This window comes from Equus przewalskii, chromosome 22, assembly GCF_037783145.1.
Source record: "Equus przewalskii isolate Varuska chromosome 22, EquPr2, whole genome shotgun sequence".
NCBI classification, from domain to species: Eukaryota; Metazoa; Chordata; class Mammalia; order Perissodactyla; family Equidae; genus Equus; species Equus przewalskii.
The window spans coordinates 24,603,143-24,623,296 of NC_091852.1; the positions used below are offsets into that span (position 1 = coordinate 24,603,143).

The 20,154-nt window shown below is 42.0% G+C and overlaps 1 protein-coding gene across 4 annotated transcripts in view; it reads left to right on the top strand.

Annotated features, from left to right (window-relative positions):
- RCL1 (RNA terminal phosphate cyclase like 1) overlaps positions 1–20,154 on the top strand; it is a 69,701-nt gene that overhangs the window by 33,865 nt on the left and 15,682 nt on the right. For 3 of the 4 annotated variants that reach the window (XR_011531453.1, XR_011531455.1, XM_070589988.1), the window contains exons 6-7: positions 15,845–15,970; positions 19,856–20,012. Coding sequence is in view for 2 of the 4 variants with exons in the window: in XM_070589988.1 (XP_070446089.1) it covers positions 15,845–15,970; positions 19,856–20,012 (283 nt within the window). In the remaining 2 variants the exon portion in view is untranslated. Of the gene's footprint in view, positions 1–14,356; positions 14,496–15,808; positions 15,971–19,855; positions 20,013–20,154 lie in introns of those variants that run through there. The other variant, XM_008525248.2, reaches the window with a different exon arrangement.

Genomic DNA, 20,154 nt, shown 5'->3' on the forward strand with positions numbered 1-20,154 from the left:
TTCTGTGTTTTTATTGTTTTCCTTCTGGTCTGGGGCTTTTATAAATTGCTGGATGGTAGAGGAGCGGTTTTTTCTCATGGTGGTAGAATTCAGTTGCAGTTACAGCCTGTCGCCACTAGATGGGGTCGAGAGCCGCGTGTTAGCTCTCCGCCTTGGGGCAAGATGGCTGCGCCCACTGGCTTTGCTGGGGGGGAGGGGCTGTTACTCACACGCGCTGGTCTGGGTTCAGATCAGTTCTGTTCTCTGGTCTCCCAAGGCCCTTGATTTATAGGGTCCCCGCGGACGGAAGCTTTCCCCCCGTCAGCGGGTCTCCACTGAACCAGCGGCAGGAGTCCTGGATGATCCCCCGGTCACGTGGCCCCTCTCCTGCTCCTTCCCGACCCGCGCCGCAGCGATCGCAGACTCTAGTGGAGGGAGTAGATGTTCTCTCCTACCGTTCCAGCGCCTCCGAAGGTGTAAAGCTAGGTTTATGATCTCCGCCTTCTTGGTATTGTAGGTCTCTAACGAGCTGGCATTATGTTTATTCTCTGAAATTCAGTTCTTCCAATCTTTTGTTGTATTTTGGAGGGGAGAGAATCCCGGGTCAGCTCACCCCGCCATTTTGCTCCGCCCCCCCCTCCCTTATGTTTTCTTCTAGGAGTTTTGTGGTTTCAAATTTTTGTCTTTAATCCATTTTGAGTTGATTTTTTAGTGTGTTTTTTTCTTTTTTTTTTGAGGAAGATTAGGCCTGAGCTAACATCTGCCACCAATCCTCTTCTCTCTTTTTTTTTTTTGCGGAGGAAGACTGGCCCTGAGCTAACATCCTTGCCCATCTTCCTCTACTTTATATGTGGGACGCCTGCCACAGCATGGCTTGATAAGCAGTGCATAAGTCCACACCCAGGATTGGAACTGGCGAACTCTGGGCCGCCAAAGCAGAACATGTGAACTCAACCACTGCACCACTGGGCCAGCCCCCAAGTTGATTTTTGTATATAGTGTAAGATAAAAATATAATTTCATTCTTTTGTGTGTAGCTATCCAGTTTTCCTAGTTGTATCCAATTTTACCATTTATTGAAGAGACTATCCTTTCTCCTTTGTGTATTCTTGGCACACTTGTCAAAGATCAGTTGACCAGATATACATAGAGTCTGTTCCATTGGTCTGTATGTCTTGTCTTTTGAAGAAGACTAGCCCTGAGCTAACATCTGCTGCCAATCATCCTCTTTTTGTGGAGGAAGACTGGCCCTGAGCTACATCCATGCCCATCTTTCTCTACTTTATGTGTGGGACGCCTGCCACAGCATGGCTTGACTCAAGTGGTGCATAGGTCCGCAATACATGAACTTTTTTTTTGCTTTTATTGATATCTAGTTTCATTCCATTGTGGTTGGAAAAGATACTTGAGGTGATTTCAGTCTTAAACTTGTTAAGATTTATTTTGTGACCTAGCATGTGATCCTGGAGAATGTTCTGTATGCATTTGAGAAGAATATGTATTCTGCTGCTATTGGGTAGAATTCTGTATATGTCAGTTAGGTCCATTTGGTCTGTAGTGTTGTTCAAGTCTGCTGTTTACTTATGATTTTTTCTGGGTGTTCTGTTTATTATTTAAAGTGGGGTGTTGAAGTGTCCTACTATTATTGTGTTGCCATCTCTTTCTCCCTTCAGATCTATCAGTGTTTTCTCTACAGATTTAGGTGCTCTGATATTGAGTGCATATATGTTTATAATTGTTATATCTTCCTGTTGAATTGAGTCTTTTACCACTATATAATGATGTCTTTGTCTCTTTAAAGTCTTTTTTGTCTCTTTAAAGTGATTTTAAAGCCATTTTTGATTTAAAGTCTGTTTTGTCTGATATAACTATAGTCACTCCTGCTCTCTTTTGGTTACCATTTACACGGAATATCTTTCTCCATCCTTTCATTTTCAGCCTATATATGTCCTCAAATCTAAAGTGAGTCTCTTGCAGACAGCAAATAGTTGAATATTATTGTTTTATCCATGCATCCACTCTATGTCTTTTGGAGGAGTTTAACCCATTTATATTTTATAGGCTTTATTTTTAAGCCTCAAAGTGACTGAGTTACGTTACACCCTATTTTGCAGATGGAGAAACTGAGGCTTCAGAAACTTGAGGAATTTGCTCCAAGTTACACTGCTTATAAAATAACATAGCTGGGATTTGAACCCCATGTGTCCTACTCTGCGGCCCATACTTTTTTATAATTATTATTTTATTGAGGTCATAATAGTTTATTATATTGTGACATTTCAGTTGTACATTATTATTTGTCAGTCAGCATATATATGTATCTCTTTACCCCCTATACCCACCCGCCAAACCCCTTCCCCTCTGGTAACCACTAACCTTCTCTTTGCCCATGTGTTTGTTTATCTTCCACACAGGAATGAAATCATTGGTGTTTGTCTTTCTGTGTCTGGCTTATTTCACTTAGCATCATACCCTCAAGCTCCATCCATGTTGTTGCAAATGGAACAATTTTGTCTTTTTTTAATGGCTGAGCAGAATTCAATTGTATATATATATGCCACATCTTGTTTATCCAATCATCAGTCAGTGGGCACCTGGGTTGCTTCCACTTCTTGGCTATAGTGAATAATGCTGCAGTGAACATGGGAGTACATAAGTCTTGTTGAATTGTTGTTTCAAGTTCTTTGGGTAAATACCCAGTAGCAGGATAGCTGGGTCATATGGTATTTCTATTTTAATTTTTTTGAGAAATCTCCATACTGTTTTCCATAGTGGCTGCATCAATTTGCATTCCCACTAGCAGTGTAGGTGGGTTCCCTTTTCTCCTTATCCTCTCCAACAGTTGTTATTTTTGTCTTGGAGGTTACAGCTATTTTAACGGTGTAAGGTGATATCTTAGTGTAGTTTTGATTTTCATTTCCCTAATGGTTAGTGTTGAATATCTTTTCATGTGTCTATTGGCCATGTGTATATCTTCCTTGGAAAAATGTCTGTTCATATCCTCTGCATACTTTTTGATTGTTTTTTCCCCAAAGATTAGTGCCTGAGCTAACATCTATTGTCAATCTTCTTTCGTCTTTTCTTCTTCTTCTTCTCCTCAAAGCCCCCCAGTACATAGTTATAGGTCCCTCTGGTTCTGCTATGTGGGATGCCGCCTCAGCATGGCTTGATTAGTGGTGCCATGTCTGTGCCCAGGATCTGAACTGGCGAAACCCTGGGCCCCCAAAGCAGAGTGCACGAACATAACCACTCAGCTACAGGGCAGCCCCAGTTTGGTTTTTTGTTGTTCAGTTGTGTGAGTTCTCTATAAATTTTGAACATTAAGCCCTTGTCAGATATACGATTTAAAATATTTTCTCCCAGTTGGTGGATCGTCTTTTCATTTTGTTCCCAGTTTCCTTTGCCTTGCAGAAATTCTTTAGTCTGATGAAGTCCCACTTGTTTATTTTTTCTTTTGTTTTCCTTGTCTGAGTAGACATGGTATTCGAAAAGATTCTCTTAAGACCAATATCAAAGAGTGTACTGCCTGTATTTTCTTCTAGGAGTTTTATGGTTTCAGATCTTACCCTTCAAGTCTTTGATCCATTTGGAGTTAAATTTTTTTTTTCTCAAGATTTTACTTTTCCTATTTCTCCTGAAAGCCCCGGTACATAGTTGTGTATTTTTAGTTATGGGTCCTTCTAGTTGTGCTATGTGGGATGCTGCCTCAGCATGGCTTGATGAGCAGTGCTAGGTCCATGCCCAGGATCCGAACCAGTGAAACCCTGGGCCGCTGAAGCAGAGCGAATGAACTTAACCACTTGGCCACGGGGCCAGCCCCTGGAGTTAATTTTTGTGTATGGTGAAAGGTAGCGGTCTACTTTCATTCTTTTGTGTGTGGCTATCCAGTTTTCCCCACACCATTTATTGAAGAGACTTTCCTTTCTCCATTGTATGTTCTTAGCTCCTTTGTTGAAGATTGGCTGTCTGTAGATGTGTGGTTTTATTTCTGGGCTTTCAATTCTGTTCCATTGATCTGTGTGCCTGTTTTTGTACCAGTATCATGCTGTTTTGATTACTATGGCTTTGTAGTATATTTTGAAGTCAGAGATTGTGAAGCCTCCAGCTTTGTTCTTTTTTCTTTGCTTCAGTTGCTTTTTAGATTGCTTTAGCTATTCAGGGTCTTTTGTTGCCCCATGTGAATTTTAGGATTCTTTGTTCTGTTTCCATTGAATCTTTAGATTGCTTCAGGTAGTATGGACATTTTAACTATATTTATTCTTCCAATCCATGTGCTTGGAATATCTTTCCATTTCTGTATGTCATCTTCAATTTCTTTCAGTGTCTTATAGTTTTCTGTGTATAGGTCTTTCACCTCCTTGGTTAAATTTATTCCTAGATATTTTATTCTTTTTGTTGGGATTGTAAATGGGACTGTATTCTGTTTTTCTTTTTTCTTTTTAAGATTGGCACCTGAGCTAAGATCTGTTGCCAGTCTTTTTTTTTTTCTTTCTTCTTCTTCTCCCCAAAGCCCCCCAGTACATAGTTGTCTATTCTAGTTGTGTATTATACTTGTAGGTCTTTCTGATTCTGCTGTGTGGGATGTCACCTCAGCATGGCCTGACGAGCGGTGCCATGTCTGTGCCCAGCATACGAACCAGTGAAACCCTGGGCTGCTGAAGCAGAGTGTGCGAACTGAGCCACTCGGCCACGGGGCAGGCCCTGGGATTGTGTTCTTGAGTTCTCTTTCTGTTAGTTTGTTATTAGAGTATAGAAATGCAACTGATTTTTGTAAGTTGATTTTGTACCCTGCAACTTTACTGTAGTTGTTGATTATTTCTAATAGTTTTCTGATGGATTCTTTAGAGTTTTCTATATATAAAATCATATTGTCTGCAAACAGTGAGAGTTTCACTTCTTCATTGCCTATTTGGACTCCTTTTATTCCTTTTCCTTGCCTAATTGCTCTGGCCAAAACCTCCAGTACTATGTTGAATAAGAGTGGTGAGAGTGGGCACCCTTGTCTTGTTCCTGTTCTCAGGGGGATGGCTTTCGTTTTTTTCACCATTGAGTATGATGTTGGCTTTATTATGTTGAGGCACTTCCCTTTAATACCAATTTTATTCAGAGTTTTTATCATAAATAAAAGTTTTATCATAAATAAAAGTTTCATTTCATAGTTTCATTGATAAATGTATGTTGGATCCTGTCAAATGCTTTCTCTGCATCTATTGAGATGATCATGTGATTTTCATTCCTCATTTTGCTAATGTGGTATATCACATTGATTGATTTGCGGATGTTGAACTATACCTGAATCCCTGGTATAAATTTCACTTGATCATGGTATATGATCTTTTTAATGTATTGCTGTATTCAGTTTGCCAGTCTTTTGTTGAGGACTTTTGCATCTATGTTCATCAGTGACATTGACCTGTAATTTTCCTTCTTTGTGTTGTCCTTGTTTGGCTTTGGGATCAACGTGATATTGGCCTCGTAGAATAAGTTAGGGAGTGTTCTGTCTTCCTCAGTTTTTTGGAATAGTTTGAGAAGGATAGGTATTAAGTCTCCTTTCACTGTTTGGTAGAATTCTCCAGAGAAGCCATCTGGTCCTGGACTTTTATTTTTGGGGATGTTTTTGATGACTGTTTCAATCTCTTTACTTGTGAATGGTCTATTCAGATTCTCTATTTCTTCTTGGTTCAGTTTTGGGAGGTTCTGTGCCTCTAAGAATTTATCCATGTCTTCTAGATTGTCCAATTTGTTGGCATATAGTTTTTCATAGTATTCTCTTATAATCCCTTGTATTTCTGTGGTTTCCATTGTAATTTCTCCTGTTTCCTTTCTAATTTTATTTATTTGAGTCTTCTCTCTTATTTTCTTAGTGAATCTGGCTAAGGGTTTGTCAATTTTGTTTATCTTGTCAAAGAACTAGCTCTTAGTTTCATTGATCCTTTCTACTGTTTTTTGGTTTCAATTTCATTTATTTCTGCTCAAATTTTTATTATTTCCTTCCTTCTGCTGACTTTGGGCTTTGTTTCCTCTTCTTTTTCTAGTTCTGTAGGTGTAGTTTCTGATTACTTATTTGCAGTTTTTCTTGTTTGTTGAGGTGGGCCTGTATTACTATAAACTTCCCTCTTAGGACTGCTTTTGCTGCGTCACATATGAGTTCGTATGATGTATTTTCATTTTTGTTTGTCTCCAGATATTTTTTTGATTTCTCCTTTAATTTCTTCATTGATCCATGGGTTGTTGAGTAGCATGTTCTTTAGGCTCCACATATGTGTTACTTTCCCAGCTTTTTTCTTGCAGTTGATTTCTAGTTTCATAGCATTATGGTCAGAAAAGATGCTTGATATGATTTCAATTTCTTACATTTATTGAGACTTGCCTTATTTCCCTATATGCAGTCTATCTTTGAGAATGTTCCACGTTCACTTGAGAAGAATGTGTATTCTTCTGTTTTTGGATAGGGTATTCTATATATATATCTATTAAGTCTATCTGGTCTAATTTTTCTTTTAAGTCCGCTATTTCCTTGTTGACTTTCTGTCTAGATGATCTATCCATTCATGTAAGTAGAGTGTTGCTGTTATTGTGTTGCTGTTAATTTCTCCTTTTAGGTGTGTTAATAGTTGCTTTATGTACTTTGGTGCTCCTGTGTTAAGTACACTTATATTCATAAGTGTTATGTCCTGTTGGTGGAATGGCCCATTTATCATTATATACTGCTCCTCTTTGTCTCTCATTGTGTTTTTTATCTTGAAGACTACTTTGTGTGTTATAAGTATGGCAACACCTACTTTCTTTTGTTTGCCATTTGCTTGGAGAATCATCTTCCATCCCTTCACTCTGAGCCTGTGTTTCTGTTTAGAGGCGAGATGTTTGTCCTGGAGGCAGCATATTGTTGGATCTTGTTTTTCAATCCATCCAGCCACTCTGTGTCTTTTGATTGGAGAATTCAATCCATTTACATTCAGATTGATTATTGATATATGTGGGCTTAACACTGTGATTTTATCACTTGTTTTCCAATTGTTCTGTATTTACCTTGTTTCTCGTTGCATATGTTTCTGACAACCCGTTCAGTTTGGTGATTCTTTATGATGGTTTTCCCATTTTTCTCTTTATTTATTGTTTGTGTGTCTGTTCAGAATTTTTGTTCAGTTATTACTATGAGGTTTGTAGAAAATATCTCGTAGATGAGATAGTCCATTTTTTGATACCTTCTTATCTCCTTAGTCCAACCAGGTTGCATCCTTTTCCTCTTGCTGGCGTAAGTTATTATTGTCACAACTTACTCAGTTTTGTGTTGTGAGTTTGTGATTAAAATGAAGTGATTATGGTTATTTTTGATGCTTTCGTTCCCTCTATCTTTAATGTTATAATTGTTTGCTAATCTGTTTCATTAAAGAGCTGCAATTTTCTGATTTTGTCTGTCTGTGTATCTCCTTGCTCAAGGCTTTGTAATCCCTTTCTTTTTTTTTTTAAGATTTTATTTTTTTTCCTTTTTCTCCCCAAAGCCCCCTGGTACATAGTTGTATATTCTTCGTTGTGGGTCATTCTAGTTGTGGCATGTGGGACGCTGCCTCAGCGTGGTCTGATGAGCAGTGCCATGTCTGCGCCCAGGATTTGAACCAATGAAACACTGGGCTGCCTGCAGCAGAGCACGCAAACTTAACCACTCGGCCACGGGGCCAGCCCCATGTAATCCCTTTCTTTTTATTTTCAGGTTTGAGGGCCTTCTTGAGCTTTTCTTGTAGGTGGCATCTTGTGGCGATAAACTCCCTGAGGTTTTGCTTATCTGGGAAAGTTTTTATTTCTCTATCTTGTCTGAAAGTTTCTTGGCTGAACATTTTTGTCTTTCAGTACTTTGAATATATCATTCCAATCTCTCCTTGCCTGTAAGGTTTCTCCTGAGAAATCCACTGAAAGCCTGATAGGGGTCTCCCATTGTAGATTATTTTCTTGTGTCTTCCTGCCCTTAATATTTTATCTTTGTCATCGACTTTTGCCAGTCTTACTAATATGTGCCTTGGAGAAGGCCTTTTTATGTTGATGAAATTAGGAGTTGTATTGGCTTCATTTACATGTAATTCCAGCTCCTTCCCCAGGTTTTGGACATTCTCAGCTGTTATTTCTTTGAACAAGCTCTCTGCTCATTCCTCCCTCCACTCTCTCTCTGGAATATCTATAATCCTTATATTGCATTTCCTAATTGAGTCATATTTCTTGGAGAATTTCTTCATTTCTTTTTAGTCTTTTCTCTCTTCCTCCACCTGAAGAGTTTCTATATTTCTGTCCTCTGAAATACTTATTCTTTACTCCATAATATCAGCTTTATTTTTTAAGGAGTCCACATTTTTTTTTAATCTAATTCATTGTGTTCTTCATCTCCAACATTTCTGGTTGGTTTTTTTTTTCTCTTATAGTTTCAATCTCTTTTGTGAAGAATTCCCTCTGTTCATTAATTTTATTCCTGATATATTAACTCTCTTTCTGAGTCTTCTTGTAACTCATTAAGTTTCTTTATGGTAACTATTTTGAATTTTTTGTCATTTAGATTGTAAATTTCTGTGACTTCAGGATTCGTGTCTGGACTCTTGTCATTTTTTTCTGGTCTGGAATGTTAATATATTTCTTCATGCTATTTGATGGGGTGGAGTTTTGCTGTCACATGGTGGTAGTATTTGGTTGCAGATTCCACCTGCCACCCTGGAGGGGGCAGGAGCTGTGTTTTCTGAGCCCTCTGTCCTGGTGGTTGTGCCTGTCTAGTGGAAGCTGTGCCGATAGGGCTCTTTGAGTCTGGCTGCCACTACTTTACACATGTAGGCGCAGGTGCTCTGGTGGGGATCCGCTACCCTGGCCGACTGGCTGAGCTGATGCTCTGGGGAGGAGGGGGTGCCTTCTTTCTTGCCCGTTCTGCTGCTGTGCACTCACTGGCTGCCCGCCTGGGTTGCTTGGCTTGGTGAGGGCCCCCTTCCTTGCTTAGCCACCTCGGTGTGGAGAGTTTCTGTGGCCTGGGAGGCAACTCTGAGGGTGAAAGTGTTCCCACAAAGGGCAGCCCTTGCTTTTAACCTCTGCTTTCTCCTATGGAAAGGACATAGACTGAACCTTGAAGGATGGAGGCTTTTGAAGTCCAGCAAAGAAGAAGTGCTTCAAGAGAAAAGTGGGTCTGTGTAGAGTTAGCAGTGCACACTGGTTCTGGGGAGCCACAAGCCATGTGGTTGGCCCAAATGCAGTTTGGTCAGTGGTATTTGGCAGAAGAAGATGGGACATGAAAGAGGGGCAGGAGCTAGTAAAGATTGAAGGTTATGCTAAGGAGTTGTTCTTCATTCCAAAGTTAGCAGTTTTCTTCTGGAGAGTGAATTTGCGTATTAAGAGGACAACTCTGGTAGTACTGAAAGAACTTTCGGCTGCTTTTGGCTCATTGTGGAAATTTTGGAAGGTATAAGTTAAAAAAAATCTTGTCACCACTTAGAGGCAAAGATAACAAGGAATTATTGTGCCCTCAAGAGAGACAGAGAGGGTAATGGCTGGAGGACAGGTGAGAGCTGCTAGTTTATAGAGGTCCTCTAGAGGCACGATGGATAGGATGCAGTGATCACCTGGGTCTGTGATAGAGGAATAGGGAATGTGAGGATGATTTTGATGTTTCTCACTTATGCACCTGGGTAGAGAGATTTTGTTCTGATGGTAGCTATAAATGGGGTGGGATGTGGTGGCGTGGGAGGTGGTGAAGTTCAGTTTTATTCATGTTGGATTTAAGGGTTCTTCAAGATCGTTACGGGAGATAAGTCTAGGAAGGAAGTTAGAAATGTAGATCTGTAAATTAGGGGCAATGTGAGAGCTAGAGATGAATGATTTGGAGTCAGCCACTATGTAGATTGCAAAGAGAGGAGGGTGGAACCCTGAGAGGCCACTAAAACTTGAAAGCAAAATAAAGTAAGTAATCCCAGGAAGGGAGACTAGGGAAAGTCCGAGTCGAGAGGAGAACAAAGATGACACAGTTTCTTGGCAGCCCAGGTCAATACCTTAAAGAGCTGAGAGGAATCAGCATTAGGATGTGGGACAAGGTGAGGAACTCACAGCAGACTGCCACTGAAGCCCCTGGGAGGAGCTCTTTCTGGAGAGTGATGGAGACAGGCCAGATAACCAGTTCTGGGTTGTGGAGTGACTGGGAGGTTGATGGTGAAGTGTGAAAGCCACTCTTTAAAGAATCTTGACAGGAAAGAGAAGTGGAAAGAAAAATAAGGTGTTAACTTGATAAAGAGAGAATTGAGAAGATATCCTCCCTTTTTAAAAAAAGGTTGATAGTGATTTGAGTATTTTTGTAGGTTTGGTAAAGGTGATTTAAGTATGAGAGAGAGAAACTGATGAAGCAAAGTAACAAGGGGATTAAAGCACAGGTGGGGAGTCAGACAGCTGTGGGTTCTGACTCTGACTTTGCCATTCACTGATAGTAGGATTTGGGCCCCACTCGTTGGTTGACTCATTTATCATTGGGCACATCATACCTGCTACACCTGTAATGAAGGTTAAATGAAGTAATAGATGTGTAATGTGAGGCACTGGACTGGTATATAAGTAAGCATTTGGTCAGTTGGAGCTGCTATTATTTTTATTAGTACTTGGGAGGGGATGAGTTGAAGATGGACGCATATGGTAAGGACGGCTGTAGATTAAGCCTTCTGGAGGTGATTGGAGAGGGTTGGGAGGAGTTTTCAATTTTCGCTGAGTTAGTGTGGGATCTAGGATAAGGGGATTGGCAGGGGTATGATAAAGAAGTGTGACAAGGATGTTAAAGATGTGCTGTCACAGGGAGGCATAGTAACTAAAGATAAGAAAAAGGCTGTGGGACAACAATGAGGGCTCTGTTGAAGCTGGAATTTTATCATAGTACCAGCTGTGACTTTATGGCTGCATGCAACTGCAGTTGGCAGCCTAGAGGGAGTGGTAGAGAAGGCCAAAGGGTCAGTTTCATTCAGGGATGGGTGCAATTGACAGGGTCAGTGAGTAGTGCAGGAGGATGGGTTAGAAGTGGATATTGGTGAGGGTGTCATTGAAGTGATGGCCAGCACGCTCCTTACTAAGTAATGTAGCAGGAGCTCGCTAGCTTGGAGAAAGTATGTGGTCAAGGGATTGGAAACCTGAGATTTAAAGATCGAGTCTAGTGTGTGCTGTGTAGAAGAACAAGAAATTGTGTTTCCGGAATTCTGTCTTGGGGGTTCAGATATTAAAAGTGGTGCCAACAAGATCTGTGTAAGGGCAGTTGTTGGAGGCCAAGGTCCTAGATGGGGTTGGGTGATGGCTTTCCTTGTAGGTATTTGACAAAGCAGGTTAGACCAGGAAGTCTCTTCTGAGGGGTGAGGTAAGTGCTTAAACTCAAGTTTTGTACTTCTCAGGAGGTTTTGGGGCACTTACTTGGAGGAAGAGAAGTGTGGAGTGGACTAACTTTTCAGAGGCCTTGATCAGCTTGAACAGTAAGTGGTGAGGAACATGGAATGATGTGGGCCCCAAAGCTGTGGGGCACAGGGAGCCATTGTTGAGGTGAAAGATCAAACTTGAGGTGTCACCTGAAGTTCTTTGTAGTGATCATCATGAACAGAGGAATTTATAACAAAGGTTCCCTGGATTATGGTCTGTTCTCTGCATGACTATCCTGGGGCACACCTCATGGCTGAGCCCTATGTATGTGAGGAGAGAATGGGCAGGTGGAGGAGAAATGGTTCCTGTCTTTGGAGCTCCCCAGGTTGATGGATGGTTAAATTGACTTCCTAAGGTGATGGTCAACTCTAACATTCTCCAATTCTGAGGAGGTAGAAACAGGTTATAGAGAACTGGAAAAGCAATGTGAGTAGATGGGTTTTCTTTTTCTTTTTTAACCAAATACGCCTTTTCTGCTTGACCCATGTCAGTTACATATAGCCTGACCTCATCCTTACTAACAGGTGCCTTGTATTTCACCATATAAAGAACCCCAAATTAAACCCTGTTGATGGCCATTGGATTGTCGTCTGTCTTTCACCATTACCAAAAATGCTATGGTTGATGGCCTGGTACATGAAATCTTGCACGTTCTCAGGACTGTTTCAGTTTGTCTTTTCTCAGTTGAGCTTTGTTTCCTTAATGCTGTATGGTGGCATCAAACTCTGCTTGGAATCCTTTCTGTGTAGTCTGTAAGTGTGATTTCCAGTGTGTGCTCTATTTGTTTTGACACAAGCCTGTGGTAACAACATGGATTGCACGGAGGCCGTTATACTGGGGTCCCACCTGTACTGTCTCTACTGGGTGTGCAAAGCCTCGTGAGGAAGCCTTGATGAAGATACTGGGAAATCGGGAAGCCTCCAGGGTTGTACAGGATTTTGCATAAAAGCTGAAAGAAGCCTTGGGCACCTGGGGTGTAACTTCGTAATCCCTGGCCCTCTCTAGTGTTCATCAAGCCTTCCCTATAGAGAATCTGAGCCAGAAAGAAACTGGTGAGGTCCTAAGCACCTCCTCTTCTTTAAGGCTGGGGATGGGACACTTGAACCCTCCCTGGATATATCTCTGAGTTATAAAGCCCTCTTCTTAACACCCCAGGAAAGTCGACGCAGCGCCCTTGCTCAGATCCCTGCAAACCAAACATTCCAGCCACTGGTCTCCAGAGCTGCCCATTTCACAAACACCTCAAAGGAATGTGGGTTTGAATTGAGATCACCTTCTTGGCCAGTTTTGGAGCCTGGGAAAAAAGAGCCGCCTTTGGAAAAAGCTTTAGCTGGTTTTGTGGGTTTTTTACTTGCAAGGCTGGTTGACTGTTGGGCTGAGCTTGGAGGTTGTATTCCCCATAGGAGGGCTCGAGTTAGGAGAACTAGCCCCACTCTCTTGTGTGTGTTTGTGGTTTTAACTGAGCTACCCCCTAAAGTGCATCTTTTCCCTCTCTGACTGACTAGCCAGGTCCTGGGACGCAGCTGGTGTTGATTCCTGCCAGCCACTGTGACTGGACAGTGCACTTACCTTCTGTTTAAGGCCACCCACTCTCATTCTCCCCCCTGCCTGATGTGGGTGAGAGAGAAAGGAGCACTCTGTCTTAGTTTTGTGGTGCTGTCCCAGTAGCTCATGATTTGGTACGTAAGAGTTAAATGAAGAAATTGGGGTAGAGGCAGAAGAAGGGGCTGGGGTATGAGTTGAAATTTGTGGGACCATCTGGTTTCCTTTCTCTCACTGTAGGGAAGGTACTTAGGGAATCAATCTCTTTCTTACTACACACACACACACTCACTCACTCACTCACTCACACTCACTGCCTGCTTAGCTTTCTCTGACCTAGAACACCCGGAGGGTGAAGGGTAGGAGTTCCATATGGGCTATGGCTATGAACTTGTCTCTCTTGGATATGAGTTCTTAATATGGTATTCATAAATGGCCTTCAGGATGTTCACAACCCCCTGAAATTGTCTACAACATTGTACATTCATGTGTTTCTTCAGAGAGGGTCCACAGCTCTCATCAGATTCTCAAAGGGGTCTCTGGTTCCCAAAAGGACAAAATTCTCTGCTTTGGCATTTGAATCTTGGACTGATAGTAAGAAAAGCAATAGTTGACATTCACCAGCCTCTGATCACACACCAGGCAAGGCTAAGTGCTTTACACGTGATGTTTCATTTGAGCCTCCAAATCTTGCAAGGAGAGTATTATGATTATCCTTCTCTTACTGGTTAGGAAGTGGAGGCACTGAGAATGGCACATTAGACCCAGAATGATGCAGTTTTCTGGAGCTGGGACTTGAACACAGTCTGATTCTAGAACTCTTAGCTGTTCCTTGGTAGGGCCTCCATGCCAAGCCGAAGGGCTCCATAGTGACTCTGGGATGTAGCTGGCTTTAAAGTTCCTTTCCCTTCTTCACTTCACTGCCTGACTCTAGTATAGGCTTCCACTGGCCCTGAAATAGCACTGTTACCCACCTGGTTTCCACGTCTCTGGAGGGGTAGGAGAGAGGAGATTGTCTCTGGGAAGTCGAATCTATTTAGTTTTGAATCTTAGTTCTGTGACTTAGTTGTCCTCAGCATAAGCTCTGGAACCAGGAATCCACGGCCCTTGCCACAGGGTTACCGTGAGCACAAAATAAGTTGATAATGTATCTGAAAGAACTTTGGGATCCATGAATACTGTGGGATTATGTGTTAGGATAGTGACATCTGTGCTCTCCTGGGGAGAGTGGGTAGCCTCCAGCCTCAGAAGGACAGCACCCACCTGGTCCAAAGGGTATGAGACACGGGACTGTTTGTCTAAGCTGCCTGTGGTCAAAAGTACGTTCTGGACAGAAGAGGTGGTGATGTAACTGGCTCTGTGTGTGTATTGAAAAATCCCTCTTTGCTCTTTCCTCATTTCAGGTTTGTCCTTTGAGTCAAGTCAAATATTGATCGAGTATTTCTGAGTACAAAAGTAGTGTATGAGAGAGTTGTGAGGGATACAGAAGAAGTGCCCCTCTCCTCATGGAGTTTGTGGTCTCGCTGAAGAGCAAGGACAACATGTGTGTATATGAAGGGAGATGCACGGTGAGTTCAAGTACAGACCATAGTCGGGTGCTGGCTGGAGGGTTTCAGGAGAGAGAGGGAACTCTGGGCTGGAAGAATAAAGGCAGGCAGATCAGGTTGAAGAATTTGGACAATTTGGGTGGGTGGAGGGGGTGCTGGTGCCCGGTTGGGGAGGAACACTGAGAAGGCTGGAGAGTCTGACTGACAGCAAGATCTGGGAGCCTCCGGAGTTACTGGGAGAATCACTAGCTTGTGGAAGATTGATCTTTTAGTGGAGTGTTCTGGATGGATCAGAGAGAGGAGCTAGATGCCAGTCAGGTTCTTTGCACAGTCTCTGAGCATTTTGTTTCTGCAGCTCAAATGAAAATTAAATGTGTTATGGACGGTAATTTCTGAACGGTTGGGCTGGAATGCACGGACCGCACGTCTTTTTTTCCCTGTTGGACTTGCCAGGTGGGGTTTGTTGTGGTTGTGAAGAGACCAGATGTTGTTACTTCTCCATTTCTTGAGTCCCTTGTCACACATATGCAGCCAGCTCTTGACCATGCATTGCACGCTGGAAGTGCTCAGTACATATTTATGTTTTATTTGATTCATGGGGGTGGGGAGAGCCGGTCTCTGTAACAAAGTCTAATTTTAGGTAATAGTTTCCACTTCCTCAAGCACCAGTCTTTTCACTTGGATTGCTAATATCTTCCTTCTTTCTTTTCTGGGGGTGCCCTGTTGTAAAAGTACTAATTATCAGTATTTTGACTGTAAGATAGTAGGTGGGAGGAGCCTGTATCCACAAATGGAGTACAGAATTGATACTTAACTGATTGAAAATAGGCTTCGTAAGTTAAAAAAAAGAACTGTTTAGATCTTTATACACAGCCCACCATGCTCTTCACTAATCTTTTTCTGGTTCCCCTGTCAACAGACCAGGGGCAGGAATGCCACTGGCCCAGTGTGGTGTCTCTTCTGGCCTTTGGTTCTTGCTGGCTCATGCCGTGCAGAGAAGCATTGCCTTCACTTGTTCCAAAATGGAGTGGAACCATGTCTAGGGGAGGGAGTGTGGGGAGGAGGTGTGGAGCAGAGCTGAGGAGCTTTTAGTTTATACTTTCCAACTCTCTATATTGTTTGAATTTTTTCACCATGGATATTTAAGCCTTTTATAACAATAGTATAAAAAATTATATAATAATAATAAATAATAACAATACAAAAAATTGAGTTGTAGTACTCAATTTTAAGTGCTTAAATACAGTAGGAAAATAGAATGGAATTAGAAGTCCTAGTTTATTTGTTCCACAGATGTTTGCTAGCTTTATAATTGAATTTTCTCTGTTCTGTAGTCCAAGCAGAATGACATCCTTAACTCTAGGTTGCAGGTACTCCGTGCGTGTATCACCTCAGATGGCGAACCGGATTGTAGATTCTGCAAGGAGCATCCTCAACAAGTTTATACCCGATATCTATATTTATACAGACCACATGAAAGGAGTCAATTCTGGGAAGTAAGTGCCTGTGCAATTCTGGAGCCTAATTCTGCAGCTACTTTAGCTTGTTTCATAGTGTGCGGTTCTGATTAAAGTTAAAGCTGCCAGCTCTGAGGTTGGGCAGCCAGAGAAAGAATGATTTCAGGATTAATTTCCTTCTAACTTATTGCTCTTGTCACCAGCAATGCCTGTCACACGGAAAGCATCACAGAGGCCAGTGTTGGGAGATGAGGGGTCCAGTCCTAGCCTAGGGGAATTAAAACCCGGCTAATAATAAACAGTGCTTCAAGCTTGGAGTCCCATCTGCACTCTGTTCCCACAAAAAATTAAAGTAAACAAGTTCTTCCACCCTGAGTAAACAGCAGTTTAGGGAAAAAAATCCTTTGTTGATCTAAGTGCCAGTCGGCTTCTCTCTCCATCAAGGGGAACAACAGACCTAGAGCCAAAGAGAGTTGTTATTGCATATTTGAATTTGGTTTAGTTAAAGCCTTTGCGGGAAACCTCACTTTAGAAAATAAAAAGTTAATGATGAGTTATGTAATTAAAATATCTGTTTTAGGTTTTGGTTGTGTATTTAGAAACCAGTAAGTTAGGGAAGCAATTAAAAACTAATTTTTTAAAAATGAAAATGTTATACATATAGAAAAGTTGAAAGGATAGTACAGTGAACACCTGTTCATTCCCACTAGCTGTAGCTAACAATGAATAGTTTGCCCAATTTGCTTTTCTTGTTGAGGGGATTTTCTTTGTTTGTTTTTAGCTGAACCATTTCAACGTGAATGACAGTATCATTACACTTTGAATCTGAACTTTTCAGCTTGTGTCTCCTAAAAATAAGAACATCAGAGATTGACTTTCAGTGTTAAGAAATCAATTTTTTCCTAAATAGTGCCACAGCTCATCCTTTTTTATAGCTCTTCCATCTGAGGTTTCTTTTAACTTCAGCAAAAGAAGGAAAGAGAGAATAAAGGAGGGGGTGAGTGCGTTATGAGATCTCTGACCTTCACGAGGTCCAAGGGAAAGGTGTAGGTGATTTCAGAAATACAGTGGTGGCTCAGAGTCCAAAGCAACAGAGGTGGAGGTGTCAGAGGTTAGAGTTGGGAAAGAATTTGTGTGCAAACCTGGCCCTTTCTCTGTGAGTTGGAAAGGTCAGTGATGGTCCCAAACCTTTGGTGTATTGCTCAAATATCACCAGTGTTTTCCTCATTCATACCGTGGGAGTGATAATGCCTGCATTCCTAGGTTACTGTCAAGATTAAAAGATCATGTATGTAAACCACTAATGCAATGCCTGGCACATAGTAGGTGGTACAGAAGTGGTAGCTGCTAATGCCATTCTTACCTTCTCTTCTCTTCTTGGCCAAAGGTCTGGAATTATGTGTCAGCTTTTCTCTGAGGAGAGGAGATTACAGAGGGAGAGAGGAGGATAGGTAGGAGCAGCTGTCTGAAAGGCCTGATCTCGATAATCTCTCCTCTGCTGGCCTCTAGCTCTACCAAAGGGTGGCCAGGAATGAAGCAGAGCAGGCCTGAAGGCCATGCTGCCCCGAGTGGTAGCATAGCTTTTTGTAATGCCGTTGACTCAGCTGACCCTGGTGGGTGGTCTGGTCCCATGCTTGCTGATGGTGAGTAGGAACCTCACACGTGGATCATGATGTGGGTGTGATGCAGACTCATGGGTCATCAACTCCAAGTTCCATTTGAAAAATTACATGTGAAACCAGTGATGTTACATGTGTGTTTCGTTTTCTAAATTTCAACTTACAGATGACAAACAATGATCTTCCTTGTCTGGTATGAAATTATAAAGTCATGGGTGGGTATTTTCCTCTTCTAATTTGGTGAAGTATCCATGTGAGTTAGGCTTATTGAATGAAGTCTAGGAGTGAGAGTTTGTGTTGTGGCCATGACCTGGACCCTTGTGGGCCAGCAATTCCTGGTGGCCAGTGTAAGCACTTTGACCAGTGTGCACATTTGTCCAGTGTAGTCCCATTTTGATTCTCACAGTAAATACTTAAAAAAAAAATCCAGTCCTTTACCAATTGGAAAGTTTTAAAGACTATCATTTACAACCTGTACTAGCACACAGCTTCAATAAGGTCACTTGGTGAGCATCTCCTTTGTCAGCATAACTTGAAATAGGCTTGATGATACACACCCCAAATTGGGGGGGGGCGGGGAATGGAGTAATGTACATAGAGCTTAACATGTTATTGTGTTCTTTGTTAATGTAATATTAAATGGAACAATCTTGATTAAATATAAAGTTTAATGTAATAAGTATACATCCCTCAGAAAATTCACATGGATGGAAAAATTCGGACATTCTTGGGAAATGCATGTAAGTGGGTTAAAGCAGTGATAGTAGCTATCTTCTGATTCTCCCTCCCCTCCTTTTTCTACTCTTCATTTTTGAATGCCGCTGTCTCTGCTGCTGAGCTGGATACGCCCTCCCTTCTCCTTGTCAAGTGACTCAAAGGCAATATAAGATTGTGCTCAAATGTCCCATGATGATGGTTGGTGGCACAGTGTTAGATTGTTAAGCATGACTCAGAGTGCCCTGGAATCTTTGTTCTCACTGCACCCCCTTCCCTTAGCAGGTGTTATTAACCCTTGGCTGCATAGACAATTGAATTCTTTTTGAGAAATTAAGGACTGACCAATATAGTTCATCCATATAGTGAGTTCCTATAGTACATTTGAGACATCATTAATTTCACACATAGTTTTTCTGAAACAAATATCTTGACTAGTTTTGTGCTGGACGCATAGAAAATGCTTCATGAACGTGTGTTGAATTGTGTCAAAGGAGGCAGTTCTGTATTGTAGTTGCGTGTGAACTGTACTGCTGGGAAGGCTGCCACACCTTTCTTGATGACACATTTACTCAAGAACTACTTGGCAAAGTAGATTTGAGGTGTCAAATCTGGAAATTTTGTGGAAAGGTGATTTTTATTATTTATGGGCTGAGTTTTTGTGGTCAAGCTGGTTGTTACTAAACTGTGTGGTTGAGAACTCTTGTGTTTACCACGATGTCCCCAGTTCCTAGCCTGTGGAAACTTTCTTCCAGATGTTTGTTGGATCCCTGAGTGGATGAATCAGCTGTGGTTCTGGACAAGAAGGGTGTTAGGTTCTGGCATTGGTGGTAGAAACACAATGCGAGGGAGCATCGTGCCAGCTCATTGATTATATTAATTGAATTCTGAGTTAGAGATATCCCTTGGGGACAGAAACATAAAGCTGTCCCATATTTAGGCCATTTCTGGCTTATGTGGTATTTTTTATTATGGGAAAAAAGCCTGATATTTCTCAAGCAGAGCTGTAAGCAGGTGGTCTCCAGGCCCCTTGTACCCTCTGGTTTGGCTGTGTGTGAGGGCCAAGGGAGGGCTGCGGTGAGAAGTTGTGTAGGCTCTGGGGGCTGCAAGACCTGCATTTGAAACACACCTCCCTCACTTTCTACCTGTGTGGACTTGGTACAGGTTGCTTAGTTTCTCCATTCCTCACTTGTAAAATGGGCACCGTAATACCTACTCTGCAGGGTGGTGGCGTCAAAGCCCCTAGCTCAGAAACTGGCAGAAAGTAGGTGCACAGTATCTAGTAGCCCTTGTTACTGTAACTCTATATGTTGATTGTTACAAACTGTCAACCTAGGATCTTTGACAGTGTGGGAGGGGAGGGAAGAGAGGGCTAAAAGGAAGAGCAATGCAAACTTCATCTTCTCTGGTTCTGCCATGTGTGCCCTCACTAAGTCCTGTATGTTTCCAGTGTAAGCCAGTAGGAACTCTAATAAGGCTGGATGTAACCAGAATGCCATCAAAAAGATGTTTGTCTTCTCTTTCCTTTTGCTGATGAATGTGAGCCCCACTTCATTAACCCTCCTCAGAGTCTGTGCCTTTGAATCCCCAGGTCTCCAGGCTTTGGGTTGTCGCTGGTTGCTGAGACCACCAATGGCACCTTCCTCAGTGCTGAACTGGCCTCCAACCCCCAGGGTCAAGGAACAGCGGTGCTTCCAGAGGACGTCGGCAGGAACTGTGCCAGGCTGCTGCTTGAAGAAATCTATAGGGTATGTCCTCAGCCTCTGCAGGTCTGGGAGAGCAACCATCAGGAAGCAGTTCATTGTCTCTCATTCTTATTCCTTAGCAACTTTCTTCCTCTTCCAAGGGCTTAAGCCAAGGACTTAACCTCTTCCTACTCATTAAATAGTT